The following is a 23,408-nucleotide window of genomic DNA, read 5'->3' on the forward strand; positions in this document are numbered from 1 at the left end:
AACAGACTGGGCAGTGAGCAGGCTCTTATTTTTTTTTACTTTCTGGGCTCTCTGAGAATTAGATTAAGGATTCAATCCAGTTAACTTTGACACATGAGTAACCTTAGTTACATGATTAGTTCCACTCACTTCAGTGCACAAAAAGTTACCCACATGCTTAAGCATTTGCAGAATCAGGCTCTACATGTGTTCAGTATTTTAGCAAAATGAAGTGAGTCATGCATATGCAAATCTAGGATAACTTCAACTGTATGCCTGGGCAGTATGACATTAACATGCAGGCAGGGTTGTATTAGAATGGTGATGAGGTATCTTTCCTCTACACAAGATTTTTCTTGAAGGTTAGGATGTGAATAGATGCAAGATGGCTTGTATTGGGTGAACCTTACAAGTTTCTAGTAAGCCATATGGAAACTACATGGATGTAGAAATTGGGCTGAAAATTCCATGGAAGAGACTTTGCTGGAAGCTAGCCAGTACTTTTGTGTCAAAAAATACAGTACATGTTTCAGGAATAGCCTCTCAGAATGCAGAGAAGCAGGTAAATTATTTGTAGAGAACATTATTCAGTAAGATTATTTCATCTTCAAAAGTGCTTGAGTTTAAGTTGAACTGTGCATCTAGAATCTTTTGAACTGCACTTGCAGTCCTAACTCTGTGGATACCTGAAATACACTCCCTAGATGCACACACAGTCTCATGTCTCCAGGTGTCTCCTACAGAGATAGCTAACCAAACTCTGACAAACTAAACCCTTGTATTCTTTCTGTATTTCTTTCCTCTTCATTACTTAAGGGATGTGTGTGGATACACACATACTCACAGATATTAGACAATCTCTCCTTTCAAGTGAGAGAACAGAAAAGATGCTAGGTAAATCCTCCCCTAAGGGGGAGTCTGTCCTGAACTAACCTGAAATAGAAAACATGTACATAGCACCGAGGTGCCCTAGTCATGGACCAAAGTCCTTGAATGTTCATGGACCTGGACTCTCTCTCCCTAAGCTCCTGTCCTAAAAACTAACTCCTGGAGGCCATTCTAGGTTAGTGGTTCTCACCCCTCCTTGTATCACTGACCCCTACCTAAGACAGCGATCCCCCCGAACACTCACCCTTGCTTAAACTCTACAATACTTACCCATGGTGGGAAGATGGGACAGGTTTTTCCTGTGTAGCAAGCATGTTGTAATGGAGTGTTTGAGGCTAGACAACGTATTATGTAAAGATCACAAGTGACACCATATCTGGTGTTGATTACAGATTGGGCCTTAACAACCCATTGGCAAAATCAACACTGGCCAAGGGTTGGGTGAGCCTCTCTGCAGTTTTCTGCAAGGAACTAATGTTTCACAAAAGAGCTAATGAGCCAAGCTTCCTGCACACATCAGAGAAAAGTTGGGAGAGCTTCCCCAGTAGGGGAACATTGCCATGTGGTACGAGAGCTGACGAATGTCTACAAACTGGAGGAAGCTCTCAATGCATTTATAGAACTCATTCATCAAGGAGTAGCTACAGGGTTTTTAGGCCCCCAGTGACTCAATGCAAACCCAAATAGCTAAATTAACATATGGAGGCAGGAGAATCTGGGCTCCTCCCTAGGCTTCTCTACATTAGGAAAGGTTTACCCTGCTGTGCTCATCTGCGCTCCTGCCATCTACAAACCACAGAACTAGATGTTTTTTTCAAACATATCCTGGTACACAGCAGGGCAGCCCTTTTAAAAATTAGATTCATTCCATTAAAATTATCATCTTTACTCTATGTCCCATCTAAGCCTGTGATTCATTGCTCCCTATAACCGCTTCTGCTCCCATCCATGGAGGGTGATCCACCATTACCCCATACACCATTAGCGAGCTCCCTACTTGTTCTGCTACAAACACAACTATTTTGGTAGGTGAACAAATCCTTTCAGAAAGCAGCCCAGACCTGCAGCTCTCTCCTGCTGAGCTGAACTCTGCTGTAACCACAGTGTTTTGCCTTGTTCAGAATTCTGGGCTGCCTCTCACAATTCAGGCAAGAGGTGCAGCTGCAAAGGCACCTTTGAATTTTTGGTAGAGGTTTGTGTGAGGGGGCAGGGTTGTTTAAATGGTTAAAAACAGCGTTTGTATTTCTGATATAAAACAGGCAACAGACAGCAGCACAGATTAGACCCCTCCTGTCAGGGTGGGTGCCAGCTCATTACCTACCTGAGGCTTGCCGATTGCCAGCATGTACTTACACAGGAAGCTTTGAGGAAGATAAAGGGGCAAGGTGGGTTCATACCTTTCTTTGAGCTGTGACACAGTTGCACTGCCTGTTAGGTTTGTTTACCAGCAGGGAAGTATTTGTCTAACTCCCCCTTCACACTGTTTATTCTTACTGTGCCTGTTGCCGCCCTTGGTACTTTAATGTATTTGCTTTTCCTTGTGTAAAGAAATTCCACCTTAAGGCCTTCAGTGCTTAACATTTCCTCCATTGCTCCCTTCCCAGTCGTGAGTGCAAGCCACGGAGCAATTTCGGTGCCTGAACTCCAGAGTTAGGTGCCTTTCTCCCCAACATGGCACCACTGCGTGGCATGCAACCCTGCTTAGCTGCAGGCATCTAAACTCACTTGCTGCCTAACTTTTCACTGTAAAAGTTTCACAGGCACCAAATTTTAGACCCCAGAGCATGTGACTACCTCCTTCTCTAGACATCCAGATGCCTCTCTCTCACCCCAGACTCACGGAGATTCATGAACCAGGGGCAGGCAGCTAGGTGTTCAGCTGCCTACATTGTGTGTGGGACCCAAACCAACACCTCTGAGCATGCTGACCACATCAAGTACCATTCAAAACCCATGAGGAAGAGGTGCCCACCTTATAACTTTTAGCCTAGCGGTTAGAGCAACTGCCTAGGGATGTGGGAGATCCACATTCAATTCCTCCTCTCTCATAGGAGAAAAAGGATTCAAACTGGGCTCTCTCACTTCTCAGGAAAGTGCACTAATCACTGAGCTATAAGATATTTGAATGGGGGTGGGGGGGTGGGAGGGCTCCTTTAGTGGAGGCTGTATTAGTGTGGATAAATAATGAAAGCACAGCCAAATGACTGTTCCATTGAAATACTTTTAGTGGAAATTGAGGGCACACAAAATCTTGTAGAATCGGGCCTTTATGCTGTAGAGCTGGACTTAGCTGAGCCACACATCTAGGCCACCTAGCTATTTTATAGCTCTGCTAAATAACAAGTAATGATCAAAAACTTCTCCTCCCATCCCCAAGCAGCAATACATCCCTGCCTCCCATTTCAAACATTAGTTCAATCTCGTGACCAATCTTTACTCATTTATGAGAAACTGTCCTGCAGCTGTCTTTTGCTGTGCAGCAGTCATTGAGCATAAGGGATACAAAGCGACAATAAAGCCTGAACATACTTTTTTCCCTGCTATCATACATGGTTTAACAGGAGTTAATTTCCATGCCTCCTGATTTTTGCTGTATTTTTTTATGGCCATCCCCTTAATCCACTCCATTTACTAGCTGATAGAAGTGTTGTGAGAAGATTTAAAGAAACTTCAGGTCCATTCCAACTTTCCACGATACATGGCTCACCAGCTCCTCATGGTGCCAAAACATAGTAAGAATCTGCTTGTGAATCATGTTGTCAACTGTAAAGGAGAAACTACCCAATAAACAGAAATGTTGCTGCTCTTGGACTGCTTAGCAAACGGTGGCAACAGCAACTTCTCCCCTCTCCATGCTGTAATCTCATTACTTTGATGAAAAGAGCTAGATAAGAGTAAGGCATTATTACCGGATAACATGATCTAGGAATACTCTCCCCTCCCCTGGCCCCCCACCCCAATCATTTTGAAAATGTAACCCAAACAACAAACCCAATGCTACAAAATAGAAAACACTTGCTTTTTAAATTGGTATCTTTCTTTATTCTTGGTACGGGATTCTCCAAGTGACATATCTGATTGGGAGGAGAGAATCGGAGGTGGATTGATTTCTTTCCCCCTCCTATCATATACTGTAATTATCAAAGACGGAAAAGCATTCTCTTTGGGGGGAGACCTAATGCTGATATCACACCACAGACAGAAGTATTTCTGTGTATTGACTGAAAAGCTAATCTGGAACAGATATTAGAAGTAGTAAGTGTCTGCACAACAGTGCTGCAGGGCAAATGTGTGAGGATGTGTGTCTGTGTGTTAGTTACTTCTTGGTAGCAGCAGGGCCACCAAATAGGGAATGGGGAGAAAAACAAGCAAATTACAGTACCTTAGAGTGACCAACCCACTGTCCTGTCTCTGACCCACTTTGGCAGGCTGTCCAAGCAGTACAGAATGTTGCTGTTCAGCTAGGCAATGCACTTAGCATAAAGTGACTCAACAACCCTATTTTGTCAGACAGTTCCAGGGATTTTAGACACAGGTCAGCGGAACTGACTTTTCCCATGTATTCAAGAAGATAAAGAGAAAGCAGAGAGCCAGAGGCAAACCCTCCAGTCTGTCAGCATTGGAAAGTCTAATAAGGATCATAATGTAATGAACTTTAACTCCCCTCCTCCCAATCCCACAATCACTTCTGTTTATTTGACTGGGCATTTTGGAAGAATTCATTGGGCCAGATGCTCATTTGGTATGAATCAGGGTTGCGCTGTTGAAATCAATGGAGCTATGCTGTTTTACATAGGCTAAGGAACTGGCTCACTGTCTCCAGTGAGGCTCTCGGTTACATATTCATACTACTTCATTTTACACTGACAGCTCACTCTTCCATCAACATCCCCTTCTTCTGATAATGGGCCCTACTTTCTTGGATCCCAGCTGTAATCCAGTGCTGCAGCAAAAGCTTTTCTATTTTGAATTAGCCATTTATATTTGGTATGATAGACAAGTATACCAAGGACTAACAGCTTGATTTTTCAGAAGAGCTGCAGCTTCCATTGATATCAGCACCTCTAAAAAAAAATAAAAATCAGATACTGCACTCTTCCCTGGTTCTGCTTTTTATTATGTATGAGAGGGTCAAAGGCTTTTCTCATTCTCATTTTTTCCATTAGAAATATCAGGAATGTAAAGTCTGTTTTTTGGGGATTTTGCGAGAGAAGTTGTTGGCAGTCTCATGCATATTCCAAATTGTTCTAAAACTTGACTGGAGGGGTAGAGGTGTGGAATCGAAGGCTTTTCCCCCTCAACTTTTTGTAGGATATTTGTACTAAGTATGTGTTGATGAAAACAACCTTTATTCACTGTTTAAAACACTTTCCATCTCAACCAGGTTTCACTTTCTTAGTACTTGTTTTGTCACTGTTCTACTAGCTTTCCAGAGATTCAATTATCCAGGATACAAAAAATGTGTATTTCCAATAAAAAAAAAAACAAGAAAAATTCAGGCCTTTGTTATACATCCTTAAAGCAGCAAAAGAGAGCAAAAATCACTTTTCTTCTTACCTTTTGAGGCACCTTTAAATGATCCTCGCCTTTACTTTTGATTTTGCACTCTCAGATCACAAGATATAGATATCCCAAAACCAAATTTTTGGGCAGAGTTGTGTAGCTAGACTACTAAATCCTATAACTTGGAACCACAATTAGAGGCAGGGACAAATCAGAGACGGCCTAATTTTAAAAGGACACATGTATGTATGATGGACATCACTGAACTGGATTAGATTTAGACTAGCGATGTCCATAGAAAATTAAAAATCACATAGTGAGGGCACATTGCTTACTGTGGGGGTGAGAGGAATCTTCACCAACCTAGTCTGAGATAGCCAGAAAAGTGCTTGAAGTAATAAAACTGCCTTTCAGAAGGTTCTGCTGAATGCAAAAAGTGATGTTACCAGTACTTAAGTCTGAAGGCTAGTGGGTTGTAGAGCAGACTAAGGCTTTTCATTGGGGATAGTGCAGGGTGTAGCCATGCTGGAGGGGTTACATTCTTTCTGCGGAGAAATTCTGTACACAGATATCTCCCTCAGGCACTGGGGGTGGAGACTAGAGGACTGGAAAGGTAGTTGTTGGAAGCAGGGACAATTACATTTAAGTCATTTGCGTGCAAGTTTGGCAATGAGAGATTTCCATTCTGCCCTCTTCCGTGTGATATAAGAAGGAGTGAGGAGCTGCAGTACTGGCTCCTGCTGTCCCCTAAAGTATCCCTGACACAGAGCCTCTGTGTTACAGATCACATACATTCCGCAGTCATAGCTGTTCTGCTGGGCAGGGGCCTTCTCCTCTACGAAGGCCACTTTGCCTCCTCTTTTTCCCAGAAATGCCTCCAGCTTCCCTGCCACCAGCTTGGCATGGGCAGAGTTGCTCTTACTGTGGGAGTCATAATGGGCAAAGCAGTTTTTGTCCCGGAAGTAAACCAAGAGGCTCCAATGGGTGCCCCCAGCAGCCTGGTTGGAGTTATCATTGATGGCCAGGAACACAACCTCCTTGTGCGGGAGGCCCAGCGGCTTCAGGAACATGGCTACTTCCTCCTGGCTGGTGGCACACTTGATGAACTGAGCCACTTCAGGGCTGACAAAGCATACTTGTTCGGAAAAGTCTTGGAACTGGTCACTAGCAAAGTACTCAAAAGCAAACCCAATGATGTGGTCATTAAGCCAGCTGGGGGGATCCAGCAAGGAAACATCCGACTGCCTCAGCAAACTGTCCACATAACTCAGAACAACAGGGTCCATTCTGCACAGGCAGGGGCCACAGCAGTCCAAGTAAGGTCAAAAGCTAAGATAAACCAAAGGGGATAAGATAAGTTACTATCCAAATAGGCTGCACCTTTTATACTGTGAAGGAGCAACTATATCGGACATTGAGTCATGTGAAAACTAAGGGATTTTCCCCACCTGTGTTTAAGGAATGAGGGTTAAATAATCGATCACATTTCAAGAAATGTAAAAAGGGAGAGAAGGGAGGTTTGCAAGTACATTCCCCCTACCCAGTGATGTGTGGAGGAGGATGCGTGGGGCCTCCTGGATCCTCAGGCTAATCCTAGAAACTGCATTGCTGTGTTCCCAATAATACATCGGCAAGGAAGGATGGTTCAGTGGTTGGAATGCTAGTCTGGGCTGTGGGAGATGTGGGTTCAATTCCTGCTTTGCCACAAGCACCCTGTGTAATCTTGGGCAAATCACTTGGTCTCTCTCTGCCTGACTTGTAAAATGGGTATAAACAGTAATTCTCTACCTCCCAGGGCTGTTGTGAGAATAAACACATTCAAGATCATGAGGTGATCAGACACTATGGTTATGGGGCCAGATAGGTACCTAAGATAGACAGATGGATGCATGGCTTGTGATGTCAGAAGAACTACTTGGTCCACGCAAAACTGCTTGTCTTCCAGCTTGATGGAAAGGCAGCTGCCTGTAATGGGAGGAATACACTAAAGAAAAACAAGATTACTAACATGATAAAACTCCCCCACATGCAAGCACTCCTTAGGACCCAATTTAGCAACTTTGTTACTTCTTGGACTGTCTAAATCTATATTAAGTATATGTTAATTCAAGATGTTCATTAACCCCAACTGAAATCCTCGCTTGACACACTTCTGCTCAAAGAGAAAGGATTTAGTAGTTATACTGTTTACTGGTCTCCTGACTAATCATAAGGATGGTTGCTCTAAAGAGTGGCCTACCTCAACATTTAGCTCATGTTGAGATTCTTCTCTGGACAGTTCTAGGTATCTATTTGCCCCACCCCTAATTGATCCTTGCTTCAGCAGGCAAATAAAAACAACTGAATAACCCTACACTGCCCCAAATACCTGACCTAAAGAGAGATTCAGGTACCAAATGAAGATTTTATTAAAAAAAGGGGGTTTATAGAAGTTTCTGGAATTCAACAGCTGTTTGGGGATTTAAATTTTCCTCTGTAATGTTGGAAACCAAAACACAAAAGAATTGTGTACATGTATGTATTCTCACCATGGGGTGAATCACAACTCAGCAGGTAGTTATGACCACCCCTCCCTTCCCTTATTGCAAAATACGAAGGAGATTTTGGGTTAGTCCTGGTATAGAAAAAGACTGAGAACCCCTCTGGGTTAGAGCATAAGAACTGGGATGTGAAACTGACTAATAAAGGTGAAATTGACTAATCTAATGTCCAAGTGAAATGCACATTAATGAGACAGCATAAATAATAAAAATGAAATCAGACTTTTAAAATCAAATTTTTAAAAACATATTTTAAAAAAAGTATCAACACAAGGAAGGAAAAGAGCTATTTAATAGTAAATAATAAGCACTGTCTGCACTTTCAAACCCAGATTAGGATTTGCCCAGTAGAAGATTCCCCCTGCTGAGGGAAATTGCTTAGTGGTGTGGGGCTGACAGTGACTTCTATGCCTCCCCATTTCCTCCCCTTGCCCAAGCATCTCCATGCCTGGTGATCCTCAACTGCTAAAACATGCTGGAATCCACAGGCTGCTCTACTTAATGCCGGGTACTGGGCTGACAGATTGATGGCCCCAGAATCAAGGAATTGTAAAGGTGGCTTTAAATAACTTTTGCTCCCACACACTCCCGAGCCATGCCACGTGCAGCACAGAAGCAAGCCAGGATTTGGCCCTATACTTCCAAAGTGCTGTGCAAAAATTAATGTGTCACTTTAGTATGATTCATTGTAACCAAGGCAACACCTATCCATTATGATAGAAAACAGCTCGAGCATGGTTTGTTTACACATTAGGAAGGAGTGGATTTGGGCTCTTCCTCATGGCAACAAAAAAAGCCTTTCCTAGGCTAGATGTATGTAAATGAAGATAAGCCTAAAATTAACCTATCAAATCTTGGCATGGTCCCTTTAACATGTGACTTTGCCAAAGAAAGCCTGTTAAATAGAATAACAATGACATGCATGTTAAATGTGTAATATACTGGAAGGAAGATCCAAGGTAACTTGCATGAAACAGGTTGGATGTGTAATACACAGGAAGGAAGGCCCAAGGTGACATATCTTAACTTTTAAAAGCCCATTATTATTTCTACTGAGCCAGACACAATGGTATCTGGGACAATTTCACATGTTACTTTGGACTCAGATCCATTATTTCCAAATGTAAAGAGCAAGTACAATGGAACAACCTGGAGTTTAGGACAGTAGAGAAAACATGGAGAATGCATTAAGTCTCCAAGACTCCCAAACTCTCACTTAACTGAAATACTGGATAAACAGGTATATACCTCACAATACAGTCTAAAAGTGGGCAGTCTTTGGCCAGTCTGCTAATGAGAAACTTCTCAGATGTGTGCTTCATCTTCTCCCAGAGACATGCAGATCAAAACAGCAAACTTGCCAATCAAGCCTTGCAAGGATTAATGTTTGCATGATGAAGCTTGCATTCTGAACTTTGTTCTTTTTCCTCCCTGTAGCAATGAAACTTGGCTTTCCATTTTTTTTTTAAGTAAATAATTTGGTGGCTTCCCACAAGGACTCTCTTGTTCCGATTATAATGAACAACACTTAATTGCTACTAGCTACTACTTTTAATTTTATTGCCATCTGGTATTTGTGAAACTGCTTGTAAGATCTGCATGATGACTCACCAGATGTATTGCAGAGCTTAAAGAAGAACACTTCACAGACTCTCATTTAATTCCAGAGCCACTCAGCATAAGTGGTACATACTGCACCACAAATAGTAGAGCCGGTTTGGAAAGTGCAGCTTTTTCTCTGTGAAACAGAACCTTCCAATTAGAACTAAAGGTGAACTCTATGTGAAGTTTGGATTGGATCCAAACTTTTCTACAGGTTAGGGGTGTTTCAAGTTCAAGTCACAAAATTCCAATCAGAACTTCCCACATATCTTAAGGGGAGTCTTTTTAAGCTCTCAGTTACAGATTCTTTGTAGAGAATTTCTAACATACCTCATACAAAATCCCTAATAATTTAGAAGAAATACCAATTGGCTACAACGAGGACTACAGCAGTAATCAAGATTATAAACAAGAGTAATGCTCTGTTTTTTTGTCAAGTAGCTGGCTGAACATGTGAAAGCAACATATACTTCTCTGCTTTCCTGCTGGATAAAGCAACTGGGTATTGATTTTGAAACAAATGCAGATGGGCATGCCTTCTTTCTGAGTGGAAGTTGAAGATCCAGAGTATTTGGGGACACAGGAAAGTAATTTAAATAGAAATTTGACTTTTATATTAGTATTTGGGTTTATTCTATCAAGTCCCACTTCTGAAGTTGTCCAGATGGTTCAGTAATTTAAAAGGTTACCTTGCATTAAGATGACTGAATTACCACATTAATATGCCATATTCTTTTTTTCTGTCACATCTGAGTTATTGCAACCTTAATTTTTTTACTGGTTATTAGTAGCACTTAAGACAGAAGTGTGATTCTTAAGTTGATGGTGTCCCTTTGAAGCCAAAATTTAGGGTGGTGGTGTTGGTGGTGTTGTTTTACTAAAATTTTGCAAAACCTGAATTATTTTAATAAAACATAAATGAAGACTTTTTAAAGTTGTGAACACAAACTGTGCCACGCTGTGCTAGTGCATGAGAACCAGGAAGTGAAACTGACTAGAAACTGACACAGAAAAAGTGAAAGTCTATTTTTATCATCTAACCTGAGCAAAAAAGAACAAACGGTGAAAAGTGAATCAGATTTTGTTACACTTCTGTTTTAATAATATGTTAAGAACATATGGATAGAATATTTTAAAATATGTTATTTATTGTGCTCTTTAGTAAATCTACAAAATTTGGAGAAAGCCCAAAAAACCAGCAGAGGAAGATATTATCCAAACCTTAGATACAGAAACATTGAGGAACAGAGACATTAAATGATTTGCCCAAGGTCATATAGGAAGTCTTTGGCAGAGATAGGAATATAAACCCACCTCTCAGCCCCATGATTTAACCACAGTACCATCCTTATAACCAATGTAGTTTTTGATGCCATGTCAGTGCTTTTTCATAGATTCCAGGCCAGAAGAGCCCACTGAGGGTTATCTACACTTCAATACAAAACTTATGGCGCTGAGGTCAACTGACTGGAGCTCATGGGGCTCAGGCTGTGGGGCTAAAATAGCAGTGTAGACACTGGGGTCTGGACTGGAGCCTGGGCTCTAATACCCACTCCCCTCACGGGATTTAAGAGGCCAGGCTCCAGCCCACGTCTGAATATCTACATTGCCATTTTTTAACCCTGCTGCCTAAGTCCCACAAGGGCCAGCTATAGCCATGCCTCGGGTCTTTTTATTGCAGGTTAGATGTACCCTGTGATCATCTAGTTTGACCTCCTATATGGCACAGGCCAGAAGACTTCCCCAAAATAATTCCTAGATCAGATTTTTTAGAAAAACATCCAATCTTGATTTAAAATGGAGATTCCATCACATTGTTCCAATGGTTAATTTCTCTGTTAAAAATGTGCCTTATCTCCCATCTTAATTTGTCTAGCTTCATCTTTCAGCTATTGGATTGTGTTATACCTTTCTCTGCTAGACTGAGAAGCTAATTATTAACATTTGTTCACCATAAGTACTTCTAGTCTATAATCAAGTCACCCCTCAACCTTCTCTTTAAGATAGATAAACTGAAGGAGCTCAACCTATCACTATAAGGCGTGTGATTAGAGGATTAGAAAACATTCTCGTGGCTCTTCTCTGAACCCTCTCCAATCTGTTAAGATCCTTCTTGAACTGTAGGAATCAGAACTGGACACAGTATTCCATCAGCAGTCACATCAGTGCTTTACAGAGGTAAAGTAACCTCTCTACTCCTACTAAACATTTCCTTGTTTATGCATCCAATGATTGCATTCTCTCTTTTGGCCACAACATCACACTGGGATCTCATGTTCAACTGATTATCCACCATGACCCCCAAATCCTTTTCAGAGTCACTGCTTCCCCCAGCCTGTAAGTATGGCCTACATTCTTTTTTCCTCGATGTATACCTTTACATTTAGCCATATTAAAATGCATATTGTTTGTCTGTGTCTGGCTTACCAGGCGATCCAGATCTCTCTGTGTCAGTGACCTGTCTTCATTAATTATCAGTCCCCCAATTCCGGTGTCATCTGCAAAGTTTCAGTGATTGTTTTTTTCCAGGTTATTAATATTAAATAGCATAGGGCCAAGAACCAACCCCTGCTGGATTTCACTAGAGGAACACATCCATTCAATGATGATTCCTCATTTACAATTACCATATGATAAAATGGATTTAAAAATAGCTAACTGATGTAACAGTAATGTGTCATGTTCATTTGATATCTTTCTGATTTTTTAAAATCAAAATGCCATGCAGTACCAAGTCAAAGTCTCATTTTCAATGGTATTGAAATTTGATGGGATATTGATTTCTACTTTGTCATTGACTGTCCTGGACTACTAGCATGACTACCACCAAATTGTTGTTTGCAGGACATTGTTAATTTAATCTACATCTTCATATATGTCAGAGCTGCTAATATATTATATTACTTAATTCCAGCACAATAAAACATCCTTCCAAAGTTATGAAAATTTACCAGCCCAGGCACGAGGTTTACTCATCCACCGCTTACAATAAGTATGATTATTATTTACAAAAAACGAATGCTATTTGAATAACTTGTCAATTAAAGGTTATGCACTGTAGGGTAAGTCGAATGTCACAGGGCTTCAGTTAGGTTCTAGATGGTAGAAGTTAAGGAAAATTTTCACAGTTCTCACATGCCTACATACAGAAAAGACCGCATCCACAGACAATGCCTAAGCCTTCCAGTTTGTTACCAAAGCTCAGAGACCAGCCTGATCCAGCTGCAAGATGGAATAGCATTTTTGGTATTTACATATCAATAAAGCAAGCTTTAGAATTCTACTTTGTTTCAAAATCCTATATGGTAATAAAAAGTCTTTGAACTTAAATAAAATTTACACAGGCCAGGACTGCAGCCATGGGCTTATATTTTACTCAAGGGTGGGAGCAGGGAGAAAGATGTGAGATCAGCAGAGTACAGCAATCTGATCTGGGGGAGATGAAGCTTGGTGAACAGAAGGGGAAAAAATCACCTCAGATAACATCAGAATCTGGAACTTAAGTAGAAAAATCAGAAAGCAAAGTGGATCACTATTCACTTATTTTTCAAGCAGCATTTATTCAACAGAATATTGAGAAGGCCTAAAGAAAGAACATACTTAAATCAAAGTGTGCATCTTCCTCCTGAAAAAGAATACCATTCCGTATGGTGGAATTTAGTCATAAGAATTGCTTTGGGCACTATGTTGTTTGATCTTTTAAAAATAGTATCCGCTGTAACTGACATGATAACATAGCTATCAGGTGACATGGCTGATCCCAGTGTTTTTAGTTGGTATAATCTGAGCATTTACAAATGTAGTTATATAATATTAGACAATAAGAGACTGTCACAGGATTGCTGTACCTCTCTGGGTGAGTATGCTGCTATGCCTCAGTTTTCCTTCTTTTGATGAATCAAATGCCACTCCCCTTCTGAGGTCTGAAGGCCATTCAGCTCTTCACATCCTTGTGTGTGGGCTCCCCAAATTCTTTCTGGACCTCTTCCCAGGGCTTCATAGATAAACTTGCATCACAGCTTTGCTATGCATCCCTAACAAGGCGTCACAATAATCTTGCTTCTGCCCTAACTCCCTCTATATCAGGAGCGCTATTGATCCAGCCCTCCTCCTGTGAGGTGGCAGATTCCTGTTCACGTCTCCTTGTCATGCAGAGGAGGTGCTGAAGCCTGGGGTCTACCACATGCACCCCAGGTGGGTGCTCTAAGTTTAACCACTGTGGTAAAGATGATAAAACTGCTGATCCTCCTCTCCCACCCAGCTGTTTTGTGGAGTTAAGTATTGGGCTGCCTAAGCAGTTTGTGCGGCCTGATCACAAGGCAGGTGTGGTCACAAGCTGCCTATATCCCCCTGGTTGGTGGATCACCAGCAGATAGATGCCAAACCCTAAGAGAATGGGGTTCATCACACTCCCCTTGCCCCACATCTCCTATGAGCTAACGTGGGCAGCTCTCCCTTTGAACTGAAAGAACCCAAAGCTTTAGACTGCGGGCGGGGCATGCTGCAAGGCCCATGGGTAAGGCTCAGGCAGGGCATACAGGTAGGGTGACCAGATAGCAACTGTGAAAAATGGGACAGGAAATGGGGGTTAATAGGCGCCTATATAAGAAAAAGTCCCCCAAAACGGGACTGTCCCTTTCAAAACGGGACATCTGGTCACCCTACGTACAGGGGTGTGGCAGGGCTGGCTAGTTTATGGGGTAACAGAGACGGGGGTGCTTCTCGCATGAAGATGCTCCCAAGGGCACAGAAACACGCCCGGTTTGTCCAAGGCAGGCAGCTCTCCCCGCGGGGTGCAGCAGGCACTGGCCCCTTCTGCCCGAACAAGCCCCCACTCGGCTCAGACGCTGCAGTTACGAGCGCAGTGTGCAGACCTGAGGGGATAACGGGGGCTCCAGCGGGGCGGACTTTGCCCACTGAAGACAATTTGTGGGGCTCGAACCCCCCGGGAGGAGCCAGAGCGGCCCCGACCCATGCCAAGGAGGGGCCCTTTCCACACCGCCGCGCCTCACCTGCCACCTCATAGCCCGGGCACCACCTAACCGCAGCAGTCCCGAGCCAGCAGGCCCCTGTCGGTTCAGTTGCTAATGACAGCCGTAAAGGTAGAAAAAACACTGTCGTAAACCGGCATTGCGCTGTACAACGCCCGTGGCGTGGACAAGGGAACGGGAGGGGGGTCAAACTGGCCCCGCCCCTAAAGGGGGCTAATTAGCATAGGGCTCAAAACGAGGTAGCGAAAGCGACGCAGAAAGCTACAGCGCAGGCGCAAAAGAGAGCGCGGAAGCCGCAGATGGTTAGAAAGGAGCGCGGCTGGAGAGCGGGACCTGGCCTAGTAGGGGGCGTGTTCTCTCGAGGCTCTGGGGGAGGGGCGTATCCAGTGGCCTCAGGGGACTGGCGGGGGCGCGGCCGGAGGCGTGTCTAAGTAGCGTGGCCGCGCGGGCTGGGCGCGAGTCAGTGCATCTGTCGGGCACGCGCGCCGGTGTGTGTCGCGCGCAGGCTAGTTGGGCAGTGTGAGACGCGCAGTATCTGTGCGAGCCAGGGCGGGAGGGAGTTGGTGCCGGAGGAGCCCGGAGAGCGACCTCTCTGCCAGTGCCTCCGAGCGAGTGGTTGGGGCGGCGGGGAGTGAGCTGAGGGATGCGCCGCGTCCCTAACACCCAGGTGAGAGAGCGGCCACTGCTGAGGAAACCTAAGAGACCTTCCCCACCCCATCCCACGCGGGGCGCGCCCCGCCACTGCCCCCCCGCCGGGGCCCGCCCAGCTTTCTCTTCCCTGCGTCCGGGTGGGGGCGGACAGCCCCGCCCCCCCGTCCCTGCATCCCCCGGGTGGGGGGGACAACAGCGCCGTCCCTGCATCCCCCGGGTAGGGGGGGGCACAGCTCCGCCACGCCCCCCGTCCCTGCATCCCCCCAGGGTGGGCGTGGGGGACACAGCCCCGCCACGGTCTCCCCGTCCCTGCGTCCCCCCAGGTGTGTGTGCGCGTTTGTGGGGGATAAGCCCTGACACTGCTGTTCCTTCCGTCCCGTCCCTGTATCCCCCCAATGGGAGCGGGGAACCTGACCTGCCACTGCGCCCCCTGTCTTTCTCCCTTAGGCGGGTTTTTCAGCATCTGCATTCTTCCTCTCTTCAATCCTTTTTTTATAATATCGACCATTGCCTCCCCAATAAGTGTAGTGTCTTTAGCTGCATCCTTGATGTTGCTGGGTCTCTTGCATGCATGCCTTGTGGCTCCCTCAGACAGAGAAGACAAGCCTTTATTGGAGTGGGGTGAATAAGACCATGCATTTCAGATGGGTGGGGTTATGCCCTGTATGTTTTCTTTGCTCTCTTCTCCCCCACCCCATATTCCTGTGTTGGTGCCATTGCAGCTTTTATTAGGGGAGGGGTATGCTGGGGCCCAGGGCCTCGGATGGGGAAGGGAGTATAAGATGCCTGGAAATGGCCTCTGCTCACAGTTCACTAAGATTTTCGAACTTGGGTGTCTAAAGTTAGACCCCTACATCAATATTTAGCTAAATAAATACCTTAGAAATAGGTACCTAAATAAATGTGCTGATTTTCAGAGGTGCTGAGTACCCACACCTTCTGCTGACTGCAAAGCTGTTCCATTGAAGACAACGATATTTGCGGGTGCTCAGCACCGGTAAAACATCTGCCATTTATATAGGTGCAAAGTTGTGTGTTGTCTTGGGTATCTGTAGGGCATGGTTTTGTGAGAACTAAATGGCAATGTTGTATTCCATCTTTTCATTTGGTTATTGTTACAGAAGGTAGTATGGCCTTGTAAAGCAAAACATTTAGTGTTATGGCCCCATCTGCGCTATAAAATCTACCATATTAGATACCTGGTTACAACATTTTGATCTTCCAGCATGGTTAATACAAGGTTTGGGCTTGCAAGCTAACTAAAACTGACAGATATTTTAACTGTGTTCCCAAATTGTGCTACAGCTTTGGACAAATCATACCTCTGTAAGACGATGATAACGATGCTGGTCAATTGCTGAATCTGTGATGAAAAGAGTAAAATTAAAGAGCGAAGGGGGGAAGCTATTTTCAATTGGCAACCCATAGAAGAGGTCTCATTGTTTTTCCATATGTCTTTTATTAGAGTTGGATAGATTCCTTGTTGCATTAAGGATTTTCTCAAAACATTTGGTTTCTTTTACTGTCATTTTACACTGGATAGGAAATAAGGTAAGTTACTTTTTGGCATGTCAGAATAGTGGCAGGATTTGTTGCAATACCTAAACACCTATGATTCATGGTCAGTGTTTTGGTGATATATTTGTTTGTGCTGATGCTTCATTCTCTCGGTGTTGCTCAAAGGGGAAAGTGGAGAACACTGCAGTGTAGACTACTATCTATTAGCAAGTTAGTAAAATTAGTGTCGTCAGTACAAGGCTAGGAAATTACTCCAGGCAATAAATGCTTCAAATAATATTTCAAATGGTTATTAAAGGATGCAGTATCCTGATTAATTTTTTTATAGGAGTACTTTAAACTATGGCATAGTGTGCATAATATACAGTGGACAATGTTACCTCTTTAAATTTATAATCAATTATTTTATTTTGAGTCTTCATTGAGCGTTATAGTTTTTGTGAAGCAAGCTTAAGTGATGAGTTTATTTAAGGTAAAATGATGATGCAGACTGAAAAAATAATATTTTTGCCTTTAATGCCTTATCAAAATATTAGTCTTTTCAGCCATACTTAAGGGTGGGAGGAGGATTCAGTGTTTCTTTTTTTTCTGACTTAACATTAGTGTTTACATAATGTATTTTCATTAGGGCATGGTTAGTATAGAGGTGTGTGATTTAAATGTTTTTTAAAACTGTAAATAGAGGCGTAAAATGTAGATTTGTGAATAGAATGTGTTCTCAATGAAAAAAGTCAGGACTTTTCTACACGAATGTTGGGTTTTTTTGGGGTGTGTGTGGAGTAAGGAGAATTCCCCATAATTGGTAACACTAATAGGAAAGCTACATAGACAAGGAATCAGGTGAATGCTGGTATTATAAATACTGTGTCATTAGATCTGTTTTGGATGGGGTTCGATAGGATATTAAACACTGTTGCCTGTGGGGAGTCTTGTCCTAGGGTTTCCAGTGTTGCTGCCACTAGTGGACCTGTATAATAACAGCAATGGGGGAAATGTTTGCAAAACATCTAGCATAGACATAGCTCTGGTGTCAAACTTCAATAATACATATTGTGATCGCCTTTGCTATTATTCAGTTTAATTATTTAGCAATTGCAATAAAATAGACTGTAATGCTAATAAATAAGAGCTGCATTTAAACCTCTTTTAGCCTCTAATTTAGATATATCCTGATTTTCAATAAATGCAATATTCTTAATGTATAGTACTTAACTCTTAGCATGAAAGGTGCCTTAACACTTCACCAAGGTTTTGAGTACTGTTCTTCGAGGTTTAAAAAAAAAAACAAAAAAAACTATTCTTTTCATTATTCTAGAATTTTTCTTACGTGTAGAAAAATGTCTACTTTGCTTTAGGAAAAAAGAATCTCCAAACAGGATTTGCTGTAGTGTCATTCTAACTTAAGTGATATAGAGGAGTTTTTACAGTATCTAGCTGTCCTTGTCCTTTTATTATTGGAACAGTCTTGCTTATGAATATTTTTGGCAGCCCTCTTTCCATATAGTTACATTTCATACCCTGAGGTCATGTTGAGACTAGTAATTTAGAATATGACCAAAAGTAATCATGGCTTTCAGATGGTTTGCTGTAGTGTGTTATTGTGACTGTCAGACTAGTGGGCAATGTCTGCTCTATAGTGGTACTACACAATAGAGTAGGGTGGCCAAACTTACTGACCCTCTGAGCCACATACAATAGTCTTCAGAAGTTTGAGAGCTGCAAGACACGCACAACCTGCCCGATGGGGCAGCATCTACCGGGGCGCGGGGCTAAAGCCCGGAGACTCCCCTCCCTGCAGGGCAGAAGCCCCTATCTCCATCACCCCACAAGAGGGCAGAAGGTCCGAGTTCCCCCACCCGAAGTCTGGTAGGTGGAGAATTGGAGAGAAGCATGATGGGGATCCGCAAGCTACACTTTAACTGTAAAAGAACCGCATGCGGCTCACAAGTCACGGTTTGGCCACACCTAGAGGTTAGGAGCAAGTGTAGTGAAGAATGTTATGTAAAGATAAGTATTGGAGAAAGTGAATTAAAGCTCAGTTATAAGAAGAAAATTTAATGCTCTGTTTTAACTTGTGAAGTTGATTACTGAAAGTCACTGTCTGCAGTTAAGTTCAGTGATATAATTAGGAGATTGTAAAACTTTATTTTTCAAAATATAGTTCAAACCTTTGTTTCAGTTTTCACAGTGAAGTGCTAGGAATTGGATTGTGAATCTTTTCTTCCTCTCAACTCCAGCAAATTTTATATAGCAAAGGGGTTTTGCACATCCTCAAGATGATGACTGGAATAGACTAAGGCACCAATCCTGCACTTGCCTGTAATTAAACGGGTGCTTATGTCAGTGAGGCTGCACCATCACCCTGTACTCAAGTGTAGAGCATCCCTCCTTTAGTGTTCGAGTATAGAGTTAGATGACTAAAATTTCCTTTACAGATCATAAATGTATGTATTCATTAATCTTGCTTACCATGGTTTTTTTTCTAACTAATACTTGAGAATTAAACTTGCTCTTGTTCCTAGGGACTGCTGCTGTGTCAGGCTACATAGACCTGACTCTGAACTGCCCTTCCACAGTTCCTATTGTAGCAGGCATGCAGAGCAGCCTCTTCCCAGGTTTCTCCCAGTATTCTCTTCTCCAGACTAAACAAACCCAATTTTTAAAATCTTTCCTCGGAGGTCATGTTTTAATCATTTTTGTTGCTCTCCTCTGGACTTTCTCCAATTTGTCCATATCTTTCTTGAAGTTTGGTGCCTGGGATTGGACACAGAGCTCCATCTGAGACTTTACCAGTGCTGAGTAGAGTGGAGAATTACTTCTGTGTCTTGCTTATAAAACTCCTGCTAATACATCCCAGAATGATCATCACTTTTTTTTTGGCAACAGTATTACATTATTGACCCATATTTAGTTTTTGATCCACTATACCCCTCAGATCCTTTTTTGCACTACTCCTTCCAAGCAGTCATTTCCCATTTTGTATTTGTGCAATTGATTATTCTTTCCTAAGTATAGTACTTTGCATTTCTACTTACTGAATTTCATACTATTTATTTCAGACCATTTCTCATTTGTCAAGATCAGGATTAGAATTCAAAATATCCTCCAAAGTGCTTGCAACCCCTACCAGCTTGATATCATCCGCAAACTTTATAAGTGTACCCTCTATGCCATTATTCAAATCATTTATGAAGATATCGAATAGAACTGGACCCAGGACAGATCCTGCGGGACCCAACTATATATGCCCTTTGAACTTGATTGCGAACCATTAATAACTGCTCTGAGAGTATGGTTTTCCAGCCAGTTGTGTATCCACCTTATATTAGGTTGGTCTAGGCTATGTTTCTCTAGTTCATTTATGAAAAGGTCATGTGAGACAGTATCAAAAGCTTTACTAAAGTCAAGATGTATGACATGTACTGCGTCCCCCCATTCACAAGGCTTGTTACCCTGTCAGAGAAGTATCTTAATTCTTGGGTTTAAATGTACTCTGTATGTACTCGTGTTTCCATAAATATTTATTTAGTTGCTTATTTTCAGTAAGGGCAGGTGAATAATTTATGAACTTTGAGACCTAGCTAATGAGCCTATATCCCTCTAGTTTTTTGCAGTGTTATACGGATAGCAGTCACAATGGAAGTACAGTAAAAGCTTTTTATCCGGCACATTGAGGGAATGATAAACTTCCAGTTAACTAAGAAGGAGGGAGTTTGAGTGTGGGGCTGGGGGTTAGGGCATGGGAGGGGGTGGGGTCTGTGGGCTCTGAGAGGGAGTTTGGGTGCGGGAGAGGGGTTAGGGCACGGGAGAGGTTTCGGGGTGCTGGATCCGGGGGGCACTCACCTCGGGTGGCTCCCTGCAAGCGGCGACCAGTCCCTGCTGCTCCTAGCCGGAGGCATGGCTACGTGGCTCTTCGTGCTACCCCCGCCCCGAGTGCTGGCTCCGCAGCTTCCATTGATTGCAATCCTGAAACCTCTCCTGCGCTCCAACCCCTTCCCCGCATCCAAACTCCCTCCCAGAGCCCATGCCCGTACCCTCTTCTGTGCCCCAATCCCAGTCCCGCATTCTCTCCTGCACTCCGAACCCCTCATGGCCGTTCCTCCACGTAGGAGCAGCAGGGACATGTCGCTGCTTCCAAGGAGTCACGTGGAGCCAGATAGGGAGCTTGCCGGCCCCGCACCAAGCGGATTATAGTCCAGACCTTCTATGAAAATTAGAAATTCCGGTTTATAGAGTTTACCAGTTGGTACAGCTTTTACTGTATAAGGCCATCCCTTGCGAAACTTCAATCCCCTGCTGCAAAATATGGAGGCACAAGAGCTTTTTAATGCAACAGTCTTAAGAACTTGTTTTTAACATGGGCAAAAGAAAATATTTTGCCTGATCTCGTTCTCAAAAACAGCTGAAACACTTGCTGAAATTTTCCTCAAAAAAAAAAAAAAAACAGCCATAGGCAGACACTCTCTGGCATGGAAAATTTCAGCTCAAATGGTAAGAATTTGGCAAAGTTAGAAGCAACTGAAAATTGGGTCTTATAATTGAAAGTGTTGGGCAATCTTAACTGTCGGCCTCTCTACCCAAGCTGCCTTTTATTCCCTTTCTAAATGAGCTGGAATTGTAATTAAAATTAAATAGGAAATATTTTAAAGCACAAATAAATTAAGTCTTTTTCAGTGCTTTGGGAATGACAGCTATCTGATAAAACAATCAGAGAAATTTGTTAGCTCTTACATGTGATTGTGGTGTATCTAAGTATTGAAACACTTATTTGGTATATGGTTTGTGTGACTTGCATGTTTCTTACCAAAAGTTAATCTTCCAAAATGGTGCATAATTCAACCTCTGAGTTTCAGATCTTTATTTTGCTTAAAAATAAAAAGCCTTGTATTTCACTTGCTAAAGCCTCATTCCTGCAAATGTGTATTTGCATAGCATTGTGCATGTGACCACTTCCTCTGAAGTGAATGGGACTATTCCTGCGGCTAAATTAAATACACCTCTACCTTGATACAACGCTGTCCTTGAGAGCCAAAAAATCTAACCGCGTTATATCGAACTTGCTTTGATCCACTGGAGTGCGCAGCCCCTCCCCCCCGGAGCACTGCTTTACCGCATTATATCCGAATTCGTGTTATTTCGGTCGCGTTGTATCGGGGTAGAGGTGTATGTGCATACATATTTGAATTAGGGCTTAAAATTTCAATTTTATGATTTCCCCTGGCATTCCTCTAGGGAAAAACAAAATGATAGGTTCTACTTTTAAGCAGATGGTTAATGTACTCTGAGATAAAACTTGTTAATTGTGTGATCTTCCTGTTACATAGTGGTATAAAAATACGTAGCTGTAATTTTCAGATTAGGTGACTCTGGGGTATCACAGCTCATTACACTAGTTTCGGGTGAGTGAGTTTCTTATTGGGCTATTAGAGTAATACTTCTAAGCATACATATATAGAATATCAGAAACAATGTGATGAAATTGTTTCCAGATTGAGGTAATTTTTATGGTCAGTCTTTTGTCTTATTTATACTAAATTTTTCCACAAAGTTCATATATGTGGTATCTTATAAGAACACGTGTTCAGGATTTAGATTCCATAAATAAAATAAACATGCACAGCTCATGCCAGATGATGGAGAGGGGAAAAAGGGGAATTGAATAGTCTTTTGTAAAAGTTCTCTGCATACGCATCTCTTATATCTTAATATTGTCAAGTAATATAGTAATAAGAGAGTTGACTCTTTTGGTGTACTTATAAATTAAGCATTGTATTAATATTTCACGTTTATATTTTAGGAATCTTTGATATAGGTCAAATTAAAATTAGATAGCGGACTTTGTGGAAGATGACAAATTATTAGATCTTATATGAATATTGAATTCCGACTGAGATTATTAGGAAGAGATGTAATACTGCTGGCTTAATAAGTGTAAAAACATTTTAAGAGTTATGTTTCTGTATGTATTTTAAATGCAAATTATTCTGTTAGAATTTTTTGTAGTGGGGTGGGATTATCTGACAGGTAGCCATAAAGCAGTTTTAGAAGTAAAATGAGAACTGGCTGTCCTTGCCACAGATACTTTTAATTAAAAAAAAAAAAATAGCGTATCCTTTATTACTATCCAGTAACAAAATCCCACCTCTGTTTTTTTACCTTAGGTTTTTTAATTTTATTTTCGGGGAAGATAGTTTTATTAAGACATCATTAATAGGTGCAAACACCTAGTAAAATGCTTATTTGCCTTTCAAGCAGGTTATCAGAATTCCTTTAGTCTCAGCAGGGAGGCACTTTCCCCTTTTAATCCTTTCCATCATGATTTTACTTTACAGGTACCCTCATTCTGGCTGAAGATACCTGATATGTCAGTGCTGCTCCTTTGCCAGCCAGAGGTGTTGCTATGAGCATTATGAGGCTCGCTTTCCCCTACAGGGGCTGAGAGTCTTTTTGTCAACCTCATCTCCTGCAGGCTTGAGCAAGAGACAGAGACCGGAAACAGAATCCAGATTTCCCACATTTCTGGTAGTGCAGAACATTATAATTAATAAGTGCATTTAACGTCAAAGGAATCTGAGGGTGTACAATGTCTGTCACTAGCACCACACAGAACCTATTTTGGTAGTCCTTGTGACTCAGACACTATTACTATATTTTACTATAGGGGAGGCTGTTAGTGGCCCCTATATTTAGGTTGTCTGACACTTTCCATTATGAAAGATTCTTGTGAGATTCTTTT

General features: G+C 42.4%; 2 protein-coding genes across 19 annotated transcripts in view; one reads left to right on the forward strand and one right to left on the reverse strand.

Moving 5' to 3' along the window:
* Window positions 1–3,885: 3,885 nt before the first annotated feature.
* SENP8 (SUMO peptidase family member, NEDD8 specific) lies at window positions 3,886–14,731 on the reverse strand. Of its 12 annotated transcripts, none has more exons than XM_034783150.1 (4): window positions 14,525–14,726; window positions 11,940–12,010; window positions 7,239–7,354; window positions 3,886–6,699 (listed from the first exon to the last, which is right to left on the reverse strand). In XM_034783150.1, exon 4 carries the CDS (start codon window positions 6,654–6,656, stop codon window positions 6,018–6,020), a length of 639 nt encoding a protein of 212 aa, XP_034639041.1. In that variant the 5' UTR covers window positions 6,657–6,699; window positions 7,239–7,354; window positions 11,940–12,010; window positions 14,525–14,726; the 3' UTR covers window positions 3,886–6,017. The 12 variants fall into 12 exon arrangements, with proteins under 12 accessions (XP_034639041.1, XP_034639036.1, XP_034639039.1 ...); XM_034783145.1 differs by having other exon boundaries at window positions 11,940–13,506; XM_034783148.1 differs by having other exon boundaries at window positions 11,940–13,546.
* A 208-nt stretch (window positions 14,732–14,939) lies between these two features.
* The window catches only part of MYO9A (myosin IXA), a 455,456-nt gene continuing 446,987 nt past the window's right edge, over window positions 14,940–23,408 (forward strand). For 4 of the 7 annotated variants that reach the window (XM_034783136.1, XM_034783134.1, XM_034783141.1 and 1 more), the window contains exon 1: window positions 14,940–15,170. The gene's annotated coding sequence lies outside the window, so the exon portion shown is untranslated. The remainder of the gene's footprint in view (window positions 15,171–23,408) is intronic. The other 3 variants (XM_034783140.1, XM_034783138.1, XM_034783137.1) reach the window with 2 other exon arrangements.

This window comes from Trachemys scripta, chromosome 10 (genome assembly GCF_013100865.1).
Source record: "Trachemys scripta elegans isolate TJP31775 chromosome 10, CAS_Tse_1.0, whole genome shotgun sequence".
Classification (NCBI taxonomy): Eukaryota; Metazoa; Chordata; order Testudines; family Emydidae; genus Trachemys; species Trachemys scripta.